Consider the following 18,231-nt stretch of genomic DNA (forward strand, 5'->3'; position numbering starts at 1 on the left):
AGTGAGCCCTGCTCCATGGTATCTCTCTCCCCCACTGGGTGCTCAACATGTTTGCTTTCTGGTCACCACAAGGCAGGATTTGGCAGGAACAAGATGTTCCCTCCTTTCCCATCTTGTGATCCCAGCCCTAAAATGAAAGCTGATTGCAGTTTTCTAACTAACTCCCTTTATCTAGCACTTCCCTTGCCCAATGTCTCCTGTTGCCAGTGGTACCACACAGCTCACAGTATAGCACATGCCTCTGCAAATCTATTTTGCTCAGGTGTACATACATTCTAATAAAATAGAGCTACTGCTAACAAGCCTTCCCATCCTCTTACCTTCTGTAACCCTAGTCTGGGTCCCCACATTTAAAACTTTTCTCCTCCAAGTGTAGCTGTGACACTCAATTCACACAAACAGGTACCAGTCCCCTCTACCACCTCTGCAGAGGATATCCCTCCAACCCACATTTCAGGATTCATGGCTCTTGGTCCACTGTCTTGCTCAAGTGCCCATATTCTGAACTCATCCATATGCCTATGGTGCTGTGCAGACCAAAAGATAAATTTTGACTGGTTGTAGGCACGTGGCAGAAGTAAATACACTGTCAGAGAAGAAAGTTGCATGACATCCCTGTGCAAACCAGAGCAGAAGCAGGATATCCTCTCCTATCAGCCAGGCTGCCTCAATGTAGTCTGGGTACCACCAGCTGCATCACAGCTTGGGGATCTCTGATACAGATGGTTTAACTCATGGCCTAAAATCAACAACAGGGCTCAAAACCAAAGAAACAACTTGTGGATGTATACTAACATGGCTTAAAGACAAGGACACACCCAGACCAGACATGTACATTTGCAGCCTCGCATGAGGCTCAGCACAAAGCACCAGAGAGGATTCTGGAGATTTTTTTTTAACCTAACAAGCTGATGTAGAGCTAGATTTGAAAGGGAAAGTGACTGCCAGAGCAAGAAAATCTTAAGAGGAGTATCTGAATTTAAGCAGCACTAAATGTGGTGTTCAACCCCAGGAGGGCCACAGTAGGTGAGCAGTTACATAGAGATGACCAAGGCTGTCTGCCATCCTCTATGTGTGCGCAGGTCTTGTCTCTCCTTTCCTGCCAAAATTGTATAGTGTGGACATCTCTCTGACTTGATAAAATTAAGTTGCTCTTCCTGGAGAATATGGCCAAAAACAGGATAACAGCAGCTTATGGAACAGGTATTTGTTTCTCTTTACAATAACTGAGAAATAGATTAGCTGATTTAAACCAGTTCTCATCTGAACAAACAAATTCATCTCTCTAGACAAGGAGCTCTCACGTAGGCTTTTGCTTCAACCTATCATTACAACTATGGAGTTGCTCAGAGATGAGAAATGGGCCACTGAAAGGCCAAATGGCAGCACAAGCAGGCTGCAATCCAGTCAGCATACCCAGAGCTCCCCCCTTCTTGAGGCATATGTCTGGATGTTGCCTTCTTTTCTCTCATGGCCATTTCCCCACGATGCAGTGTGGAGGCCTCATGGTGTTTTGCACCCAACATGCATCTAAATCTGCTCCCCAGTCACCACCGCTCCAGTGAACTCTCCCCACCATATGTACCTTCTGCTTTACATCTCAAATTTCATACATTTCCTGGTCACCACAGCATGCAGACATGCTCTGTCAAACCATTTCAAATCAAAGAGGTAAATCTGAAAAGCTCTCAGAAAACAAGGGAGACTGCCCAAGAAAATCTCAGAGTGGCAGCACACAAGAATCCTCCCCATCAGGCAGCAAGTGCAGACTAGGATTCTGTGGAACAAATTCCATGTGCTGAAAGGAAAAAAAAGTCTGGCAGATCAAAATACATACAGCAGCTTTACTCTGTGAAAAACTTTTTTTCCTCCAAAGCTGCATATACCAAATGCTACAAAAATTCAATTCCGGGTGTCCTGAGGCTTTGATCCATGAAGATAAAGACTACAAAGGCAGGCACAAAGAAGTAAGTTTTGGCCAAACACCCTTTGGCATGTCAGACTAGCTGCCCTTCAATGCCATGAGGCTGGCAGGGGGATAGGGCCAACAGGTCCTGGACAAACAGGAGCCATCCTTTCTTTGGCCGCATTTGATACAGCCCCGTCTTAAGATTCAGTCTGAAGATAATGTAAGCAATGTCACAGTTTGTCTGCCAGGCCCTGGGACCAAGAGATGGTAATTGTTAAAACAAATCCAAGGCCAGCTAATCCTTTGTGGTTGTTACTGTGCTCTGAACCATGGCCATTTGGGTTTACAGCCATGACTGAATGAAATGGATTCCTTCTTCAGCCCGTCCTTAGACTGACAACTCTAATTAGCTGCTAGCAGCACAGGCACTGGGCAGCCGAGTGAGCAATCCTCACGCTGTAACACTGAGGACAGAGCTGTATGCACAAACACAAACTCAGAGCAACGTAATCCCAGACAGCACTGCTAGCTGAAAGCGTGTTGACAAACAGGAACAAAACTCTCAACTCTTAACGAGGAGGGTTCTGTGTTGATGGAAAAACAGAATTAATGTATGCTTTCAGCTTAGTCACACAAACCTATAACAAATTAGAAAGGAAACAAGGAGGATTTTGATTGAAGTAGGACCAAATGACAGAGTCAGGCTTTGCCCATTCATACTGGTGGGTTGAGGTCATGCCTGTAGCTGCAAATAATTCTCTTCTCACTAATGAAGGTGCCCAGGTTGGCAAACACTGAATTCACAAAAGGCAAGGTTTACCCATGACTTCGAATGCAGGCACACTTTTTCCAGAAGAACCTCAGTTAATTTTTAAGATCACCCTTAGCATCCCAGAGCTCTGGTTATTACAAGTGGACAGATTTCCCTCTGCTAGGAACAAGACCTGTGGGATGTAGCACAACAATACTGAACATGAATGGAAGGACAGGAAAGCCTCAGCCACTGTAAGAGTAGAAAAATTACCTCCTGCTTCCAATAAAGCTTCTGAACTGCATTCCTCCACTTGAAGTAGAGTGTCAGACTAGGCTTCACTGATTAAAATCATAATTAAAAAAATAAAACAGCTACTATTAATAATTTCACAAATTAAACCAGCCAAGTCTAAAACTCTTAGCAGATGGCTCCACACTCCAGCTCACATGGCCCAAGCAGCAAGATGGATAAACCAACTCAGTCACAGATATGAACCAGCACTGGCCAGGGACAGTCTCATTTCTCTTAGACTCCCTTCACATAAACAAGGAGAGCTGCAGGGAGCTCTGAGGAGCCCAAAGCCCCATCATAACCACTCTGAAGAACCATCTCCATGCCAGGAGCATTTCTCAAGAGCACTTTTAATGAAGTACTTAATATCCATGTTTATGTTCCAGAACTAATAGGGTACCTGCATAGAGCACTGACACTGATTGAAACCATTTAGTGCATTTTCATTTCTAGTTGCGTTGGTCCAGTGATATGCCTTACTTATTGACATAATCACTCCCTCCTCTGCTCCCTGTTCTTCTGTTTGCTACATAGGTAACAGGAAGAACTGATGCTGACTATTGCCCACCTAATGTACAGCACTGCCAATAGGTTCAGGAGAATTTTAAAGAGAAATGAGTCAATAGCATGTGGGCTTGGATGGGATTCTGCACCTGAATATTTCTTTAAGTAGCAAGGGCAACAGATGCCACCCCAGGTTGTATTCTAGCTGCCTTTCAGATGGGGGCAGAGCCAGGTCTGCTCATCATAGAATCATTAAGGTAGGAAAAGACCTCTAAGATCACCTAGTCTAGCCATAAACTCATCACTGTCATGCCCACTAATCATGCCCCTCAGTGCCTCTTTTAAATGTTTCTTGACTACCTCTGACAATGGTGACTCCACCACCTCACTAAGGAGCCTGTTCCAAAGCATTATCACATGCAATACCACTTTCTGAGAAGAAATTTTTCCTAAAATCCAATCAGAACCTATCCTGCTGCAACTTAAGGCCATTGTCTCTCACCCCATCACTGTCCTTGTTACTGGCCTTATAGCCATGCGCATTACTAGAACTACACATATCTCCTGAAGTCCTGTTAACTATGGTGGATGCCCCTCCAAAGACAATTTCAGATTACTTTCCTGATTGCACCTAACATTAACTGTGCTCTGAAGATGAAACAATGATCCACCTGTTCCCCACTGTACAGTGCAAAACTCAACCTAAGGGCAGTAAGTCTAATTCTTTGGAGACCAATCCCAGATGACTGTGGACTACTATTTTGGATCGAGAGGGGGTCAAGTTCTCAGGCCATCTTATTCATTCTCTAGCGTTTCCTTCTGCCTAGACATCATCTGCAGTGTGACCCAAAGATGAAAAACAGCGTCGTTGTTCAGACTGAACTACATAAATATTCCCTGGAGGACATGTATCAAGGATTAGGTGTTATGAGGAGGTAGGGCTGAGCTGGACTTTGACAAAGCTGTCCAGAAGCACGTAACATGATGGTCAGCACTGACAAAGCATTAGGGCTGGCACGTAATCATGCAAGCAGAACAGTGTACTGGGATTGCAATTTGCACTGTGCTATTATGTAAGACTCTAACAGAACAGATGTAATATCACCACAACAAGATAAAGTTGTTGCAAAGGCCAGCTCTTGCAATAGCTAGAGTTTTGCATTACTCCTGCTCTCCGCAATTTATGGAAATGCTATTTTGACCAGGCTTGCAGAATGCACAGATTTTTATTATTACTTTTTTTCTTTTATATTATGTACTTGCTAAATTTGCATCTAGGTAACATCATTTTCACTGATCCACACGGAGACTTTTTTTCCTCTTTTCATACGTGTTAGCTCATACTATACTTTCTAATCCAAAATGCACAGAGAGCCATACATTTTCAAGTCCAGAGGGTGTTTTACAGCCTTATGCTGATCTCATCTGCGCAGAGTGACCCAGACCTCAATTCAAACCCACCTCTGCAGAGGATTCATTTTTCTGCCAGGATTTTCTTGAGCAAGTACCTAATCCTAGAAAAAGGCTTGACAACAGCATTAACAATAGCGTTGATATTATTAACAACAGCACTCTGCCCTTCCATGGCTATTTTTGTTCCAAGATTTCAAAGTGCTGTTTATTATGCCTCACATATCCTTGAAGAGACAGAGCAGTTTTATTCCTGATTTAAAGAAATGGGAAAAGACGAGAAATTGTCACACTGAGTGGTAGCTAGATCCCCAGGAGTTCTGCAGAGCCCAATCTCTCCCTCTAACCAGTATGTAACATTTCTTGATCCTAACCACAGACCTATGAGGCTGCAAGGACTTTCATGAACTTATTAATCTTCCAACCCCCTACAGTTCAGACCAAGAAGTCCAGGGAGCAGACTAGCCAGCCTGTCAGGGAGTTGATGATAGACAATTACTGCTCATAAGATAAAAGAACATCTTTTTCTGCTTGCAAAATGAAAAAAAATAATAAGAACAATTTTTTGTGACAGCTGTCTTGTTCTTTTTGTCTTCTTGCTCTCTTTTCCAATACTGCAGTGCAGTTGGCAAAGCCTATTTCTGGGCTGGTTTGCTACAATACGTAACTATATGCATGAGGGCAAGGGGAGAAAAGGAAAAGAAAAAAGAAACATAGAAACAGGTTCTGACATCTAATCAGATCTGCTGTATTGATTTTGCAACTTTAGCTTTGGAGCAAATCAGAGAAACAGCCACATTATCACTCAGAATTCACTCTTCCCTTGAGCGAGCCGGTTCAAAAGGAGCTCACCCAGGCACACAGAGAGGCACGTCTGCATGCACACACACACACGCAGGTGGGCGCACGCGGCTCTGTGGATGCATATCACCTAACCGGGCCCTCCGGTGGGAAGCACTCATCACGGAGGCTGCAGAAGCCACACGATCCCCATTTCTGATATGATGAGAATTCCAGAGCAAGCGACCGGACTAATGAGCTCCTCACACTGCAGAGCAACGTTTCAATTAACCACTGCTGCCCCGCCACTGCACCCACCTCCTTCCTGCTGCTCAAACTAGGATGAGAGGCATAAACATGGGCTGTGCTGTTTGCTGTTGGCTTTTTTTCCTCCCATTTTTTAAGGGGATATAAAAGCAATGTGGGCAATTCTTGCCCTCCTTTCTTGTTTCACAGTTTGTTTATTATGCATGGATCATACTGTTGTTACTTGGGCTAGATCACAACAAAACATTGCTTGGCTTCAGGAAAAGTTATAGGAAGAGTATGTCAAGTTACTCTTTATACAGAAGTTCAAATTTTTTTCCCTCTTGTGGATCAATCACACCACAGGCCATACCCACAACAACTTCAGGCTTCTGCCTACTATCTATTGCATGGAGAATTGTGTCTATCCACTCCAACTCAAGACATACGGCTGTGATTCCCCTCCAAACTACCTATCAAGCCTGAATTCATCCCATACTGGGCACTGCCTCTCCCTCTGCAATGCCATACAGTGGGGACAGCATCACTTTCAAACACCAGCAAGAACTGGGGACTCCAGCAGATCCGATTGTTCTTTGCTCCAGAGCGAGACTTTGCTGTATCTCCATCCATCCTTGGGGTGAGGATCACTCTCTCTGCTGCATCCTCCCATGCACCATATGCTCATCCCAGCTTGCCTTCCAAAACAGCTTAAATCAAGGCACCCACAACCACCCTGCACAGAATCTTCTCCACACACATTTCCACTTCATGAAAACCTGCACACGTTTCCCCATCCCCATCCCATAATTCAATTGCTGACGTGCTCGCAAATGGACAGGCAAACTGTTTTTAAAGGGGAATCTTAGAATACTCCAATATGCCTGAAGGATATGGCACACTTTTGTTACTGCTGTACTCTCAACAGCTTGCACCTGTCAGCAGTATGCCTGCTTGGCTTCAGCCAGATTATTTGCTCCAGTCCTGCTTCTTTCCTTGGAGAGTGAGCCAGGGAGGAGTGAGGCAGCACTCACCTTAATGCACAGATATACTCATCAAAGCAAGGCTGGGAACACCGCCCATCACTGAAATCACTCAATACGCCGCATGCTAACAGTCAGTTTTCTGTTGCTCACATGATCTGCATGGAAACTATTTGGAATTACGCAGTCCATGTGAGGGTCTGCCTAGTGCTGCTTTCCAGGCAAAATGGTTCAGGCTAGGGAAACTAAGATGCAGAAAGGGTTATGAGGTAGAAATGGCATAACTGACATTCATTTGCTATCTTCTGAACAATTCTGACTTCACAACCTTTTTAATATGCCCTGAATGCACATTTTGCAAAGCAGCTGTTTTGCAATATTCAACTGATAGGGAAATGGAAAAATATTGTGTACAAACACAGACAACACCCTTCTCTTCCACTTGCAACACACTACCCATATAGTATTCTACCCTTGTCTTTGCAGCCAGGCCAATTAAATACAAACTGTTCAAAGGTCTTCAGATAAAAGAGACATGTCATCTCAGCCCAGTAAGAAACGCCAGCCCTGCCTGAAAGCAGTACTCAGTATGACAGAGATGCTTTGCACTCACACAGGCATTCAGACCGGTATTCCTCTTGCATGTTATACTCACACTGCACGTTGAGCTGCACCAGGGCTTCCCGTGGTCTGATGTTAAAGCCATTGTACCTGGCTGTCTGGCACTTATAGGTCCCGCTCATTTCTCGGCTGATGCTCTCCAGGTGCAGCTTCCCATCATATGTCTCCACCGTCATTGTCCCTGAAGGCATGGGGGTTTCCTTATCTACTCGGGACCAGACGATGGGTGGCTTAGGCTTCCCTCGAACCTCACACTGCAGCTCAGCCCTGGAGCCCTCCCGGACGGTGATGGTAGACTGACCCTTGGGGACACTGATGGTTGGCGGCACTAAAAGGGAGATAAAAAGGGACTGGTTTTACGCTTGATTTCCAATAAGCAAGAAACATTCCCAAGATGCTTGTGCCTGCATCACTCCAGCAACCCTGAACTCAACTTGACGCTGATAGTATTACTGAAACCCATACAAGAACACACTGCCCACGTAAACCATCCTACAGAGTCTGGAGCTGCATGGTACCAAGGAAGTTCCCAGATTCTCCAAAAATTTACCCCAGTGTCAATGACAACTGCCAGCTCTCCTGGAACATTTTGCCAGCTCCCATCTCTTACTGCAAAAGTCTCTTTCATCCATTTCTCTATTTCTGGTCAGTAAATTTCCTAAATCGAACTGCAAACTTTTGACCAAGAAATAGAAGATGTCTCTGCAAAGGCATCTAGTCCTCTTACAGAGGTTAGACAGAAACAGAGATTTATAGGATTAGTGCTTAGTAAACCTCCAGCCTTGTCAGACACCCAGGACTTCTGTTTGCTGCTAAACCACAGTAAGGAGCCATCTCTGTTAAGTGTCTTTGTTTACTCTACACTGAGATTCACAATGTGCTGGACACCTCTGGCTCAATCCAGAGAGAGGGGTCTCAGCAAATGTCACTCCTGTGCATCACAAGCTCACCCAGCAGAACTGCTGCCTAGCTGGAGCTAATGGCACTGAAACGCTCAAGAAAAAAACAGCTCTGAGACAGCAAACAAAACTGCTGACAAACAGCTCAAAAGAAGTCCAAGCTGAAGGGAGGAGAGATTTTGGGGAAAGCTTGTTGTTCACATCCCCACATTCACCAAAGGCCCAGGAAGGGAAAGCTCATGCTAAAACCCACGTAATGTTGACATTTAATTTGTATTACGCTTCTGAGTTAACTGTTCAACTGAAGTAAATATAGAATCATAGAATCATTTGAGTTGGAAGGGCAGCAGTCGTTTTCTGAAAGCTCCTCTTTCAGCCCTTCCAGCTGACAATGGTGACACTTGGATTGACACTTCCATAACTGTGTAATTCATTTCCATTTAAAGCAAAGCTTAGGACAGCTGTAACAAGCTAGCCTGACCAATATTAGCTCAGTTCAGTTCCAGCAAGGAAGAGTGTGCTAAATAATTGCACACATTACAGCCTACAGCTGCTTTAAAGAAGATTTAGGATGGCTCCAGCCCCATCTCCCTCAGCAGTGATCTCCCAATGCAACAAGGAGGCTGCATTTTCAATTTACAAGTCTCCCATGGGCTGGGGAAACCTCATCACACCCTGTCCTGTGCAGCGCGATGGACAACAACACTCTCAGCGCCAACAGTGCCAGCAGCCACTCACTTACCTGCTAGAAGTAATTTTCTCCATGGGGAAAAGCTGAAAATTGCATTTGAAGATTTTTTTTTAATTAAAGCTGTCTCCTCAGAGCCACGCTGTGGAAGCAGCCACCTTGATGAGCTCAGGTCTTTCTTGTTGGAACTGCCACTGCTGCTCTTCTGCACGGATCCTGCACTCAGGAAAACCCACCAAGATTTTATGCAGGAACCACGTGTTGGATGTGGTTTGGTTGCTGCTGGTGGGCTCATGCTACCTGAGGGCTGTTCCAGCAAGGACAATGGCGTTCACTCCCTCAGTCACAAAAGGGGCTTTGCTGGACCAAGCTGCTGAAGTGAGGCTTCAGAATGGCCAGGATGACCTTCGCCACCAGCAACCCATGTGAGTGTATGCCTCTCACTCTCCACCAGCACAGAGCAACTGCTGCAGACACCTCCCTTGGGAACCTGGGCCAACCCCTGTGCCAACAGAGCTGCCCAGCTCCTTGGTGGGATCATCCAGGGTCTCTCAGCTCTTTGCTGTCTCCCCCCTTTTGTATCCTTAAACACAAGTGCACTTTGGCATTTACTGCTCTTGGGCAAAAAGAATTACTCACAGTGGCGGTGACCCCCACGCAAGACCTACAGGACAAAGGGGCTGCTAGCAGAGTGGAAGCACCAGCCATGGTGTCTTTCGGTCCATGGCAAGGTAGGGGTTCAGTCTTCAGGCTGCTGGTGAATGTGAGTTAAGTCTCACTGGGAGCAGACTGGTCCCAGCATTTCTGCTGAGACAGATTCCTGAATCAGCAGAAGCAGTACAACACTGCTTTCTGCAAGGGCGCTGAAGCAATAAGGGTCCAGAAATGGCATTGGGACCAGCCCAAATAATGGGTTCAGCACAACCAGAGACTGAAAATAAACTTCTTATGAAGCTTCAAGACAAGCTCTATGAGCAGCTGACTGCCCTCGCCAGATAACTTGTATTGTGCCATACTCTCAAGGTCCTGGAAAGACAGCAAGATGACATGGATACATTGAAGGGTAGACCTGGATCCACCAGCTTTTCCAGAAGCAAAGATGCAGCTCTGAGACTCTGAATTTTAGTCCCCAGGGAGACTCTCAAGCTCGCCTATATCTTAGGGTTGTCCTCACCAACCCACAGGGTGAGGTTTTGACCCTGGTTTTAAAGGTGAAGGGCATTTGTGACACATGGAGTCCTGCAGAGAGTACCCAACACAGACTGAAATTGCAATCTAGTAAACATTACATTAAATCTTTCCACAGAATTTGCTATAACAGATGATACCAATCTTCTGATCATAGCTCTGAAAATATTCCTCATAAGCTATGCCAAAGAAAGCAATGAACAGCTTTATTTTTTCTTTTACTCCCTTCTAAGCAAAAGGACTTCTGAAATTTGGTGAAATATCATTTCCTCTATCTTCCTGAACACTCTGGTGCCTTCTTTGAATAGTCTTACTGTGGGATGGAGGTGGAGGATGTGATGTCCAGAAGGTCCCCAGATGTCACAGAAAGGCTCACCTGTCTCTGAGGAGATGTTCACCTCCACACTGAGGTCAGGAATGGGTGCTCCCTGGAAGGTGGCCACACACAGGTAGGTGCCGTAGTCACTGAATCTCAGGTCGATAATCTCCAAGCTGCAGGTCACAGGTGGGAGCTCAGGGTCATTCCTGGTGATGAGTAACCGGTCTGAGAACCTGGCTGGTTTCCCATTCTTGTACCAGGAGTAGACAACTTTCTCCTGGGGGACAGCATCCACGTGGCATGAGAGTTTCAAGTCCTGCCCTAACTGGATGGTCTCACTCTCTTTGATCACATCAGGGGTGATTTGGAACGTGGCATTCTTCATGGCTGGAATGAACACAAATGCAAAACCATTTAGGGTCAGCAAAGAGCCTCACATGACACAAGACAACAGCCCTTCACTCCTTTGGAGGGCAGCAACTCTGTACAATATATATGTCCCAAGACCTTCTCTAGCTAAGCTCCCACAAGAGATCCCCAAGGCCTCACACCTGTAAGACTAGGATCCCTGTCTAGCCCAGGATAGCGATGCAGCCTAGGATGAGGCTGGAAGTAGCCAAAGCACAGCTCTTGATCTGGGAGCACAGAAGCTTGCACAACAGCTTCTCCAGAGTACTGATTTCTGCTAAGCATCCCTTAGTTGTATAAGAACACTCAGGGGGAATGCAAATCTAACTCCTCCTCTGAGAAAAAGAGCAACTTACACCGCACGAGTAGGTTCACTGTCTTCTTTGCTGGGTTCCCCACGTTGTTTATGGCTGTGCAGTTGTAGTATCCTGAGTCCTCCACGCGGATCCTCCAGATGGTGAGGTTGCCTCCTTGCACAAGGCTGTTGGGAGGCAGCAGGCCGGGAGAATGAGACCAAAGCACCTCTGGCTGTGGGTCACCGCCTGTCAGAGAGCACTGCATAGTGATGTTGTCACCAGGGTTGACCACCAATGTTTCATTGACTGACAGTTTCAGAGCAGGTGGGGCTGGAAGAGGACAAAGAGGGACACTTCTAAGCTTGAAAAGGACCTGTCCGCTCACCTGTCAACAGCTTTGTTCTTTCTAGGGTTTCTTCTTGAAGTTAGCTGGTTTGAGAAAGGAGAGCTGCAGGGACTCAGTAATGCTTTTTACCTGTAATGAATTAATGTTAACACACCTTTTTGAGTTAAAGCATCCTTCTCTTGTAAGGTTAGAAAACTGCAAGCAGGGCCTCCAGACAACCCAGACCAGAGGCCATGCTTAAAACACCCCACAGCCATTTCTCAGAAAAGGGACACAGCTAGGTACAGTATTTTAAGATTGTTCACTGCAAGTTCTCTAGGCTTAGGACTCAGTTCAGGAGAAAAGCCTGACAAGCTCTCCTTGCACAGATAGGAAAAATAATAAGACATAATTTGGCAATGGAAAATCCATGGTCTGGAAAACCAGACCATGAATAGCAACCCTCACCCATCACACAGGTATCAAATAGATTTCCACGTTGGCCTGCAGACTGTAAATCAAGTCCTGGGATGCTCTTTCATGCACCGCTGAACAATTGGGAATTATTCAAAATGTATAGACAACTTATCCTTCGAACAACCTACTATATGGTTTTGGCTTATTTTATTTCTGCACTCTTCTCACTACACCTCTCTCCCCAGACTGATCCCAAACTCCTCCCCTTGTATTTTCAGTTTCATTGCATCCTCCCTTTGCATTCTCTGCCTCATCCCAAGACAAGCTTTTTAAAGCCCTTGTCAGCATCACTGCTGGCTCCATCCAGACAGAACTGAGAAAGTAGCAGTCCACAGCACAAAGGCTGGGAGTATGTTTTAAGTAACTGCCATAATAATGCAAAATAAGACATTGTTCCATATTCATGAAGCTTGATTTAACAGCATCATTATTTCAGCCTCCCTCTCCCTGGACCCTGTGTTAATGAGCTGTGCTGGGTTGGTGTTGGATCTCTGAATTACAGCTCTTACAAACAAGGCAAGGAGGAGTGCTCCCTTCTCAGCACCTGCACCATAATTTAGCACTGCAACTACTACTATGCTGGAATACTGCGTTAGCACACTAAATGCAATACCCTCTCCCTGGCCGTGGTATGTGCTTTTTGCAACCAGATGTGGACAGCTATGCTTAAGGATGAGGGCTACTCCTCTGCCTCCTGCACTTCTGGCCATTCTGAAGCCTGTGGTTGGAGCCCTTGAATTTTGAGTGGCCACAGCCTGCACTCAGGATCTGTGATTGCTTCCAGCATTCCAGGAGAGAAACCCATGCCCAAAGGCTCATTAAGTGACAAAGCAAGGATTTGTCCTCTCTGGGCTCCAGATGACCTCACGAAACTTGGTGAAACCTAGCAAACAAAATACCTCAACAGACTGTGGCCTAGGCAGGACACTTTTCTGTGGCGAGAAGGAATACAACTGATACCATATAGCTATTCCTGCCCCCTGACACTGAACAAGTCTCAGTCAAGAACACAGACAAGCTGCTAGATGCAGCATCTTGCCTGGGGGCATCATTGCATCTACATCCGAGCTAGAGAAAGGTTGAAACCTGCTTACACCCAGAAAGAATACGTCAGTTAGTATGAACCAGAACTCCTGCAGCCTTTGGTTAAGATTTTAGGATCCTGTGTTGCTTGATGTGCAGATAGGATGAACACTCACCTTGCAAAGCTGTAACATGTTCTGGGCAAGGAAGCATGGAAAAGAAGTGATGCATTGGGCAAGCACTGCCTTGGGGCAGGTTGCATATAAGATTGAAAGCAGAAAAGCTGCAAAGCTGCCACCCACACAGCTTGAGGCAGAGAGCCTCCATAGTCCCAAAATGGAGCCCTGGCTGTGGCAGTCTGCATGGGATCCCACTCCCACTCCTATCAATAGACAGGGGTTAACAAGCTGCAGACATTGTTATGCATGAGATGAATCTCATTTATTTGTAACCTGTGGCAATTCCTTTTGTTCTTGGCTCAGAAAACCTGCTGGCAGAGTCTGCAGAGAAGCAAGGGGACCATTAAAAACAAAGAGTCGCTTTCAATTCCCTTTGAAGTCCAATTTGCTGCAGTAAAACTGCAGGAGAATTAACCAGCTGGGCTGCTTAATTTTGCAGAAATCAAGGAAAGAGAAAACATCAGCCCTGCCCTGCCAGAGCAGGCAATGACAGCCTGGTGCTGAGCTGGCGCCGTGGTTCTGCTGGATCCAACCTGCTGCTCCAGAGCCACAGGACAGCAGCAAGGGAAAGCCTCCTTCCTGCTGAGGCTGAAGACTTGAGAGCTCTCTGCCTGCTGTGAGGGCCAAGCTTCTGACACTGGGCTGGGGAGAAGCACATCTCCATGCTGGACACTGTGGCCTGCCTAAAGGCAACTGCCCAGAGAGCCCAAGTGAACTATCTGAGGAGCAAACAGACTGAGAAGAGCAGGTTCTCTTGTTCCACTAGTTCCTCTCAAAGTCAATTGCAGCTGGGTCTATAAACGTTTAAGAAATTGATTTCCATGCACCTCTGCACCCTTTGGACCCTTCTCAGTTGCAAGGCATCCTGAGGGAAGGAGGCTATGGAGTTTGCTGCTGCATGAACACAAGAGGAAAAGAGATCTATGCAAAACAAGGAGAGAACTACAATTTCTTTTTACAGTATTTTCTCACCTCTGCACAAACACTACCAACATTGTAAGTAAGCCAGATAATATTTAATGATAAATATTCTCATGCTATTTAATACAAACCCTACCTTTAGTGCAACACCAGCTTCATTTTCATGTGTAGCTTTTGAAAACAATTTAATGGGAACACATTATCCATAGTCTTTGAGCATGTGGTGTCAGGCTCTTTTATAACCACACGTAAGCATGCATTTACAGCTAAAGCACAAGAAAAAGATAACTAGATGCATAAGATATACAAACCAAGTTCAGAGTTTTGATAAGTACCTAATAAGCTGGTGTTTAATAGGACAAGAGGTAGCAGCTCTAAGGTATGCCAGGAGTGGTCCAGGTTGGATATTAGTAGAATTTTATTCTCTTAAAGATGGTGATGCAGTGGCACAGCTGCCCAAGGAGGTGGTGCAGTCACCACCCCTGGAGGTGTTCAAGAGCCATGTGGATATAGCACTGAGGGATATGGTCAGTGGGCACGGCAGGGGTCGGTCAATGGCTGGACTAGATGATCTGAGAGATCTTTTCCTTACCTTAATGATTCTATGAATTCAGATCTATGCTGGCTTCTGATCTGGCAACAACTTAAAAATACATTTTTCTATTCACTCAATAAAAGGGCTGAGCTGAAATGAAGGGCTGGACTGGCAGAGGGGAAGGGGCATGAAGAGAAGTGTGATTTTTTTTTTTAAACTTTACAAAAGTAAAGCCACAGTAGGAAATAGCAGATGGCAGAGATCCCTTTCCTTACTATGAGCACGAGGCTTTTAAAGAGAATATTCCTGCATTCTCTGCAGTTTCATTCTGAGACAAGCTCAGGAAGTGACATGAGTTGCCTGAGAAGATCTCACAGAGATCTTACCATAAGGGGAATATTTTTACTCCAACATGAGTTGTAGTTGACTTTTTCTTCTTTCTAAATAAAATGAAGCAACTATCGTTCAGCACCGTGGGCTCAGTCAGATCAATAAACATAATTTATACTGTATCAACAATATCCCATCAACAGTTGTCAAAAGGTGTTGTTTCTATGGCACAAAGATGACACCAGGGATACAAACTACTCTGTGCTACATAAGAGAGAGGTGAATAATTCAAACACCTACATTGCCTTCCTTTCTGATCATGAAATACCCCAGAGCTGGAAGCAATTTTCTGACATTTACTTATTATTTGATAATATTCAAGACAAGTGGGGACTCTGTAATGGTGTGGGTTGCTTTTTTTTTTTTCCCCTCTTGTTCAACGGACTGGTTACAGTCAGGTCTTTGCAATGCATCTGGTATATGATTTCAGCTGTTGCATGCATGTCAAGCGAGGGGTACCAAATTGATTCTGTTTGCAACTGGAGGTGCACTCAGACCCTGCCTGCATGGATATCAGTGCATGTGTGTGCAGTTCTAGGATTCATTTATTGGGAAGGCACCAGAGATATTTGCCTTCCAAAAACATCTGTACTCACGGGAACCTTGGGCTGGGAGTGCTCTAAGTGAAGCACTGCAAAGTAGCACACAGTCATAGATTAATTATTTGTAAGGACTTCTGCAGCAGCTGCCTTGCTCCAGACTGTATGAAATTTATTTTTAAAATCACTTAGAATTATAAATAAATAAAACAGCGTCTGGATTAAAAACTCCGTTGTGCCTCAACACCTACATATAGTCTGCTTTAATGATCACACAGCAGGCCTAGTCATGGCACTGGCTGCAAGAAATTAAAGCATCCCTGACCACAGAGTTCCTGCCTTAAGGATTTACAACGTCAGCCACGTGTGTGAAATGGAGGTGATTTTCTAAAAGCTGTAGGCCTGGAGAGGCCATGGCTGCTCTGCAGGCTGCTGCATTACCTGTGGTGTTTGTGAGCTGGAAGGTGATCGATTTGTCAGGGATGCTGCAGACGTTGCGGACAGACACCTGGCATGTGTAGCTGGCGTAATCCTGGGGCCGCAGGTTCTTCAGCTTCAGAACTTTGGTTTCACCCTGGGAGTCAGGAAGAAAGGAGGAGAAAGATGTATATGTACAAAGTACAGCTCATCACTGCAAGTCAATCACCGGGCCCAGAGCTTACAAGTAATAACCATTCAAACCTCAGGAAGCTGTGCAGACTCCAAACCCTCCTAGCTATACACATAGGAGACACAAAGCATTTGCAGGGACTGCTCTGAGTTTCTCAGAATGCCCAGCAAATGTCACAAAACCTGGAAGCGGTGCCGAATGGGTCTAGGTTTAATTTCTTGTCAGCTTTTGTCACAGTCATCTCATGGAAAGAAAAAAAGCCTTAAATGTCCAAGGACAGCCCCTGAGCTCACACTGAGATGTCAGTGGGAGCCTAAATAAAGTGATGGGAGTCTCAGTATTGCAAAAACAAAGTAAACCAGGGCTGATGCTGACTTAAATATGGCATGATCAATAGTTAAGCCACAAAAAAAAAAAAAAAAAAAAATATTACAATTCCATAAAAAAAAAAAAAAAAAAAAGGGTAATTTAGAGAAATACTCAAATATCCCCTCCCCTCAACTCTTTTGATCTCTTTTCTCCAGATTCTAATCTCATTTACACTGGCATAAATCCAGAGTGTCTGCACTGAGTTTGATAGCCTTTTCTCATGCTATGGCAACAAACAAGCACAAGAATCACTTGCTGACACTCTATCATGTTATAAAAGCAGAATAAAGTTGTTAAATTAACAATAGATGTGTTCTGTAAATTTTTATTTATGGAATGCAGAAAGCTCAGAGATGCATCCTGTGGTTTGCACACCCTGCAACTCATACGTCTTCTCACGACAGCTTGTCGCTGCTGTGCTCCTTGTGCTTGTCTAAATCTCTTTTGGAGAAACCATTCCATAATTGCCTGTAAATGTGAGAAGGTGTCAGCATGACAAATCCTCTTGAGGCAACCTCAAGGGACTGGACGATGAGCTCAGGCATGCTAATATGCATAGAACAAGGATTTGAACTGAGTAAATTAGGAAGATAAATACCTAGGAGACCAATAACCCTACGGAAGTCCTGTCCCCTAAGATTCGTTGCTATGCTGCGCAAATGATGGCATTTACAACGTGCATGTCAGCTAGTGACTTATACAGTCATATGTATCCAATTTATTGATTAGTAAATGCATATAAACCTTCAGTGTAAATAAGTTTTTAAAAGCCTAGACAGCAAAATCTTTCTGTCCTTTCTAGTGCAAAGGGCTACCCGAACCTGGCTCTGATAGCAGTTCATCTGGCTTGTCTCAGACAATTCTACGAGCTCTGTGAAGAGCGCTTTGTTAAGCACAATTTATTTGAGCTCCAGGAAGGTTTTACTCTCCACATGTGCTTCACCTAATTTCAACTCTTCTCAACCCAAAGGCTCATCAGGGTAGGAACACTGCCTGACTGGAGCTGCAGGGTTTGGGGTCATTTACATGTTAACCTGGCACTACAGTGAACTTCCACTGAATGCCTTATTTAGATGGAGAGAACATCTCAAGTACTAGGACATCCTCTTCCTAAGCAATGTATCCTGTTAACCATAAAGAGCTTAACGAAAGCTGGATGTGCCTGGAGTGGCTTCCTCTGAGGCCAGGGATGTCCTGGTTGGATGCCACAGAGCACCACACAAGACAGAGCTCTCTTCAGGACCAAAACAGCACTGACCTACAGCGTTTCTACAGTCTGCTTGGGAACCCAAAGCACTGTGTCTCCCCTAATCTGCCTGTGTGTTTCCATTTGGCTGCCTAATTTCCACAGCTTGCAGAAATAGCGTGTTTCAATAAAATATGAACATGACTGCATTAACTAAAAGGTTGCCTACAGCATGCTCAAAAAAATCAAACTCAGTCACAATGTGCTTAGGGCCCAGCTTTGGGAGTGCCTGAGAGCAGAACTGGATGTGGGATGAAATGGGTGCCCTTAGGAACTGCCCACCTAGCCCTCCCTTCTTACCCATCCTAGTCATCCTCCATA

General features: G+C 45.1%; 1 protein-coding gene across 1 annotated transcript in view; it reads right to left on the reverse strand.

The window, feature by feature from the left end:
- The window catches only part of MDGA1 (MAM domain containing glycosylphosphatidylinositol anchor 1), a 126,065-nt gene that overhangs the window by 59,209 nt on the left and 48,625 nt on the right, over positions 1 to 18,231 (reverse strand). Inside the window, exons 5-8 of the mRNA XM_042821995.1 lie at positions 16,127 to 16,259; positions 11,357 to 11,626; positions 10,650 to 10,979; positions 7,533 to 7,826 (exon numbers count right to left, since the gene is read on the reverse strand). Of these exons, the coding sequence (XP_042677929.1) occupies positions 7,533 to 7,826; positions 10,650 to 10,979; positions 11,357 to 11,626; positions 16,127 to 16,259 (1,027 nt within the window). The remainder of the gene's footprint in view (positions 1 to 7,532; positions 7,827 to 10,649; positions 10,980 to 11,356; positions 11,627 to 16,126; positions 16,260 to 18,231) is intronic.

Source organism: Centrocercus urophasianus, unplaced genomic scaffold, assembly GCF_019232065.1.
Source record: "Centrocercus urophasianus isolate 14NV4802_14NV808 unplaced genomic scaffold, USGS_Curo_1.0 seq_10, whole genome shotgun sequence".
Classification (NCBI taxonomy): Eukaryota; Metazoa; Chordata; class Aves; order Galliformes; family Phasianidae; genus Centrocercus; species Centrocercus urophasianus.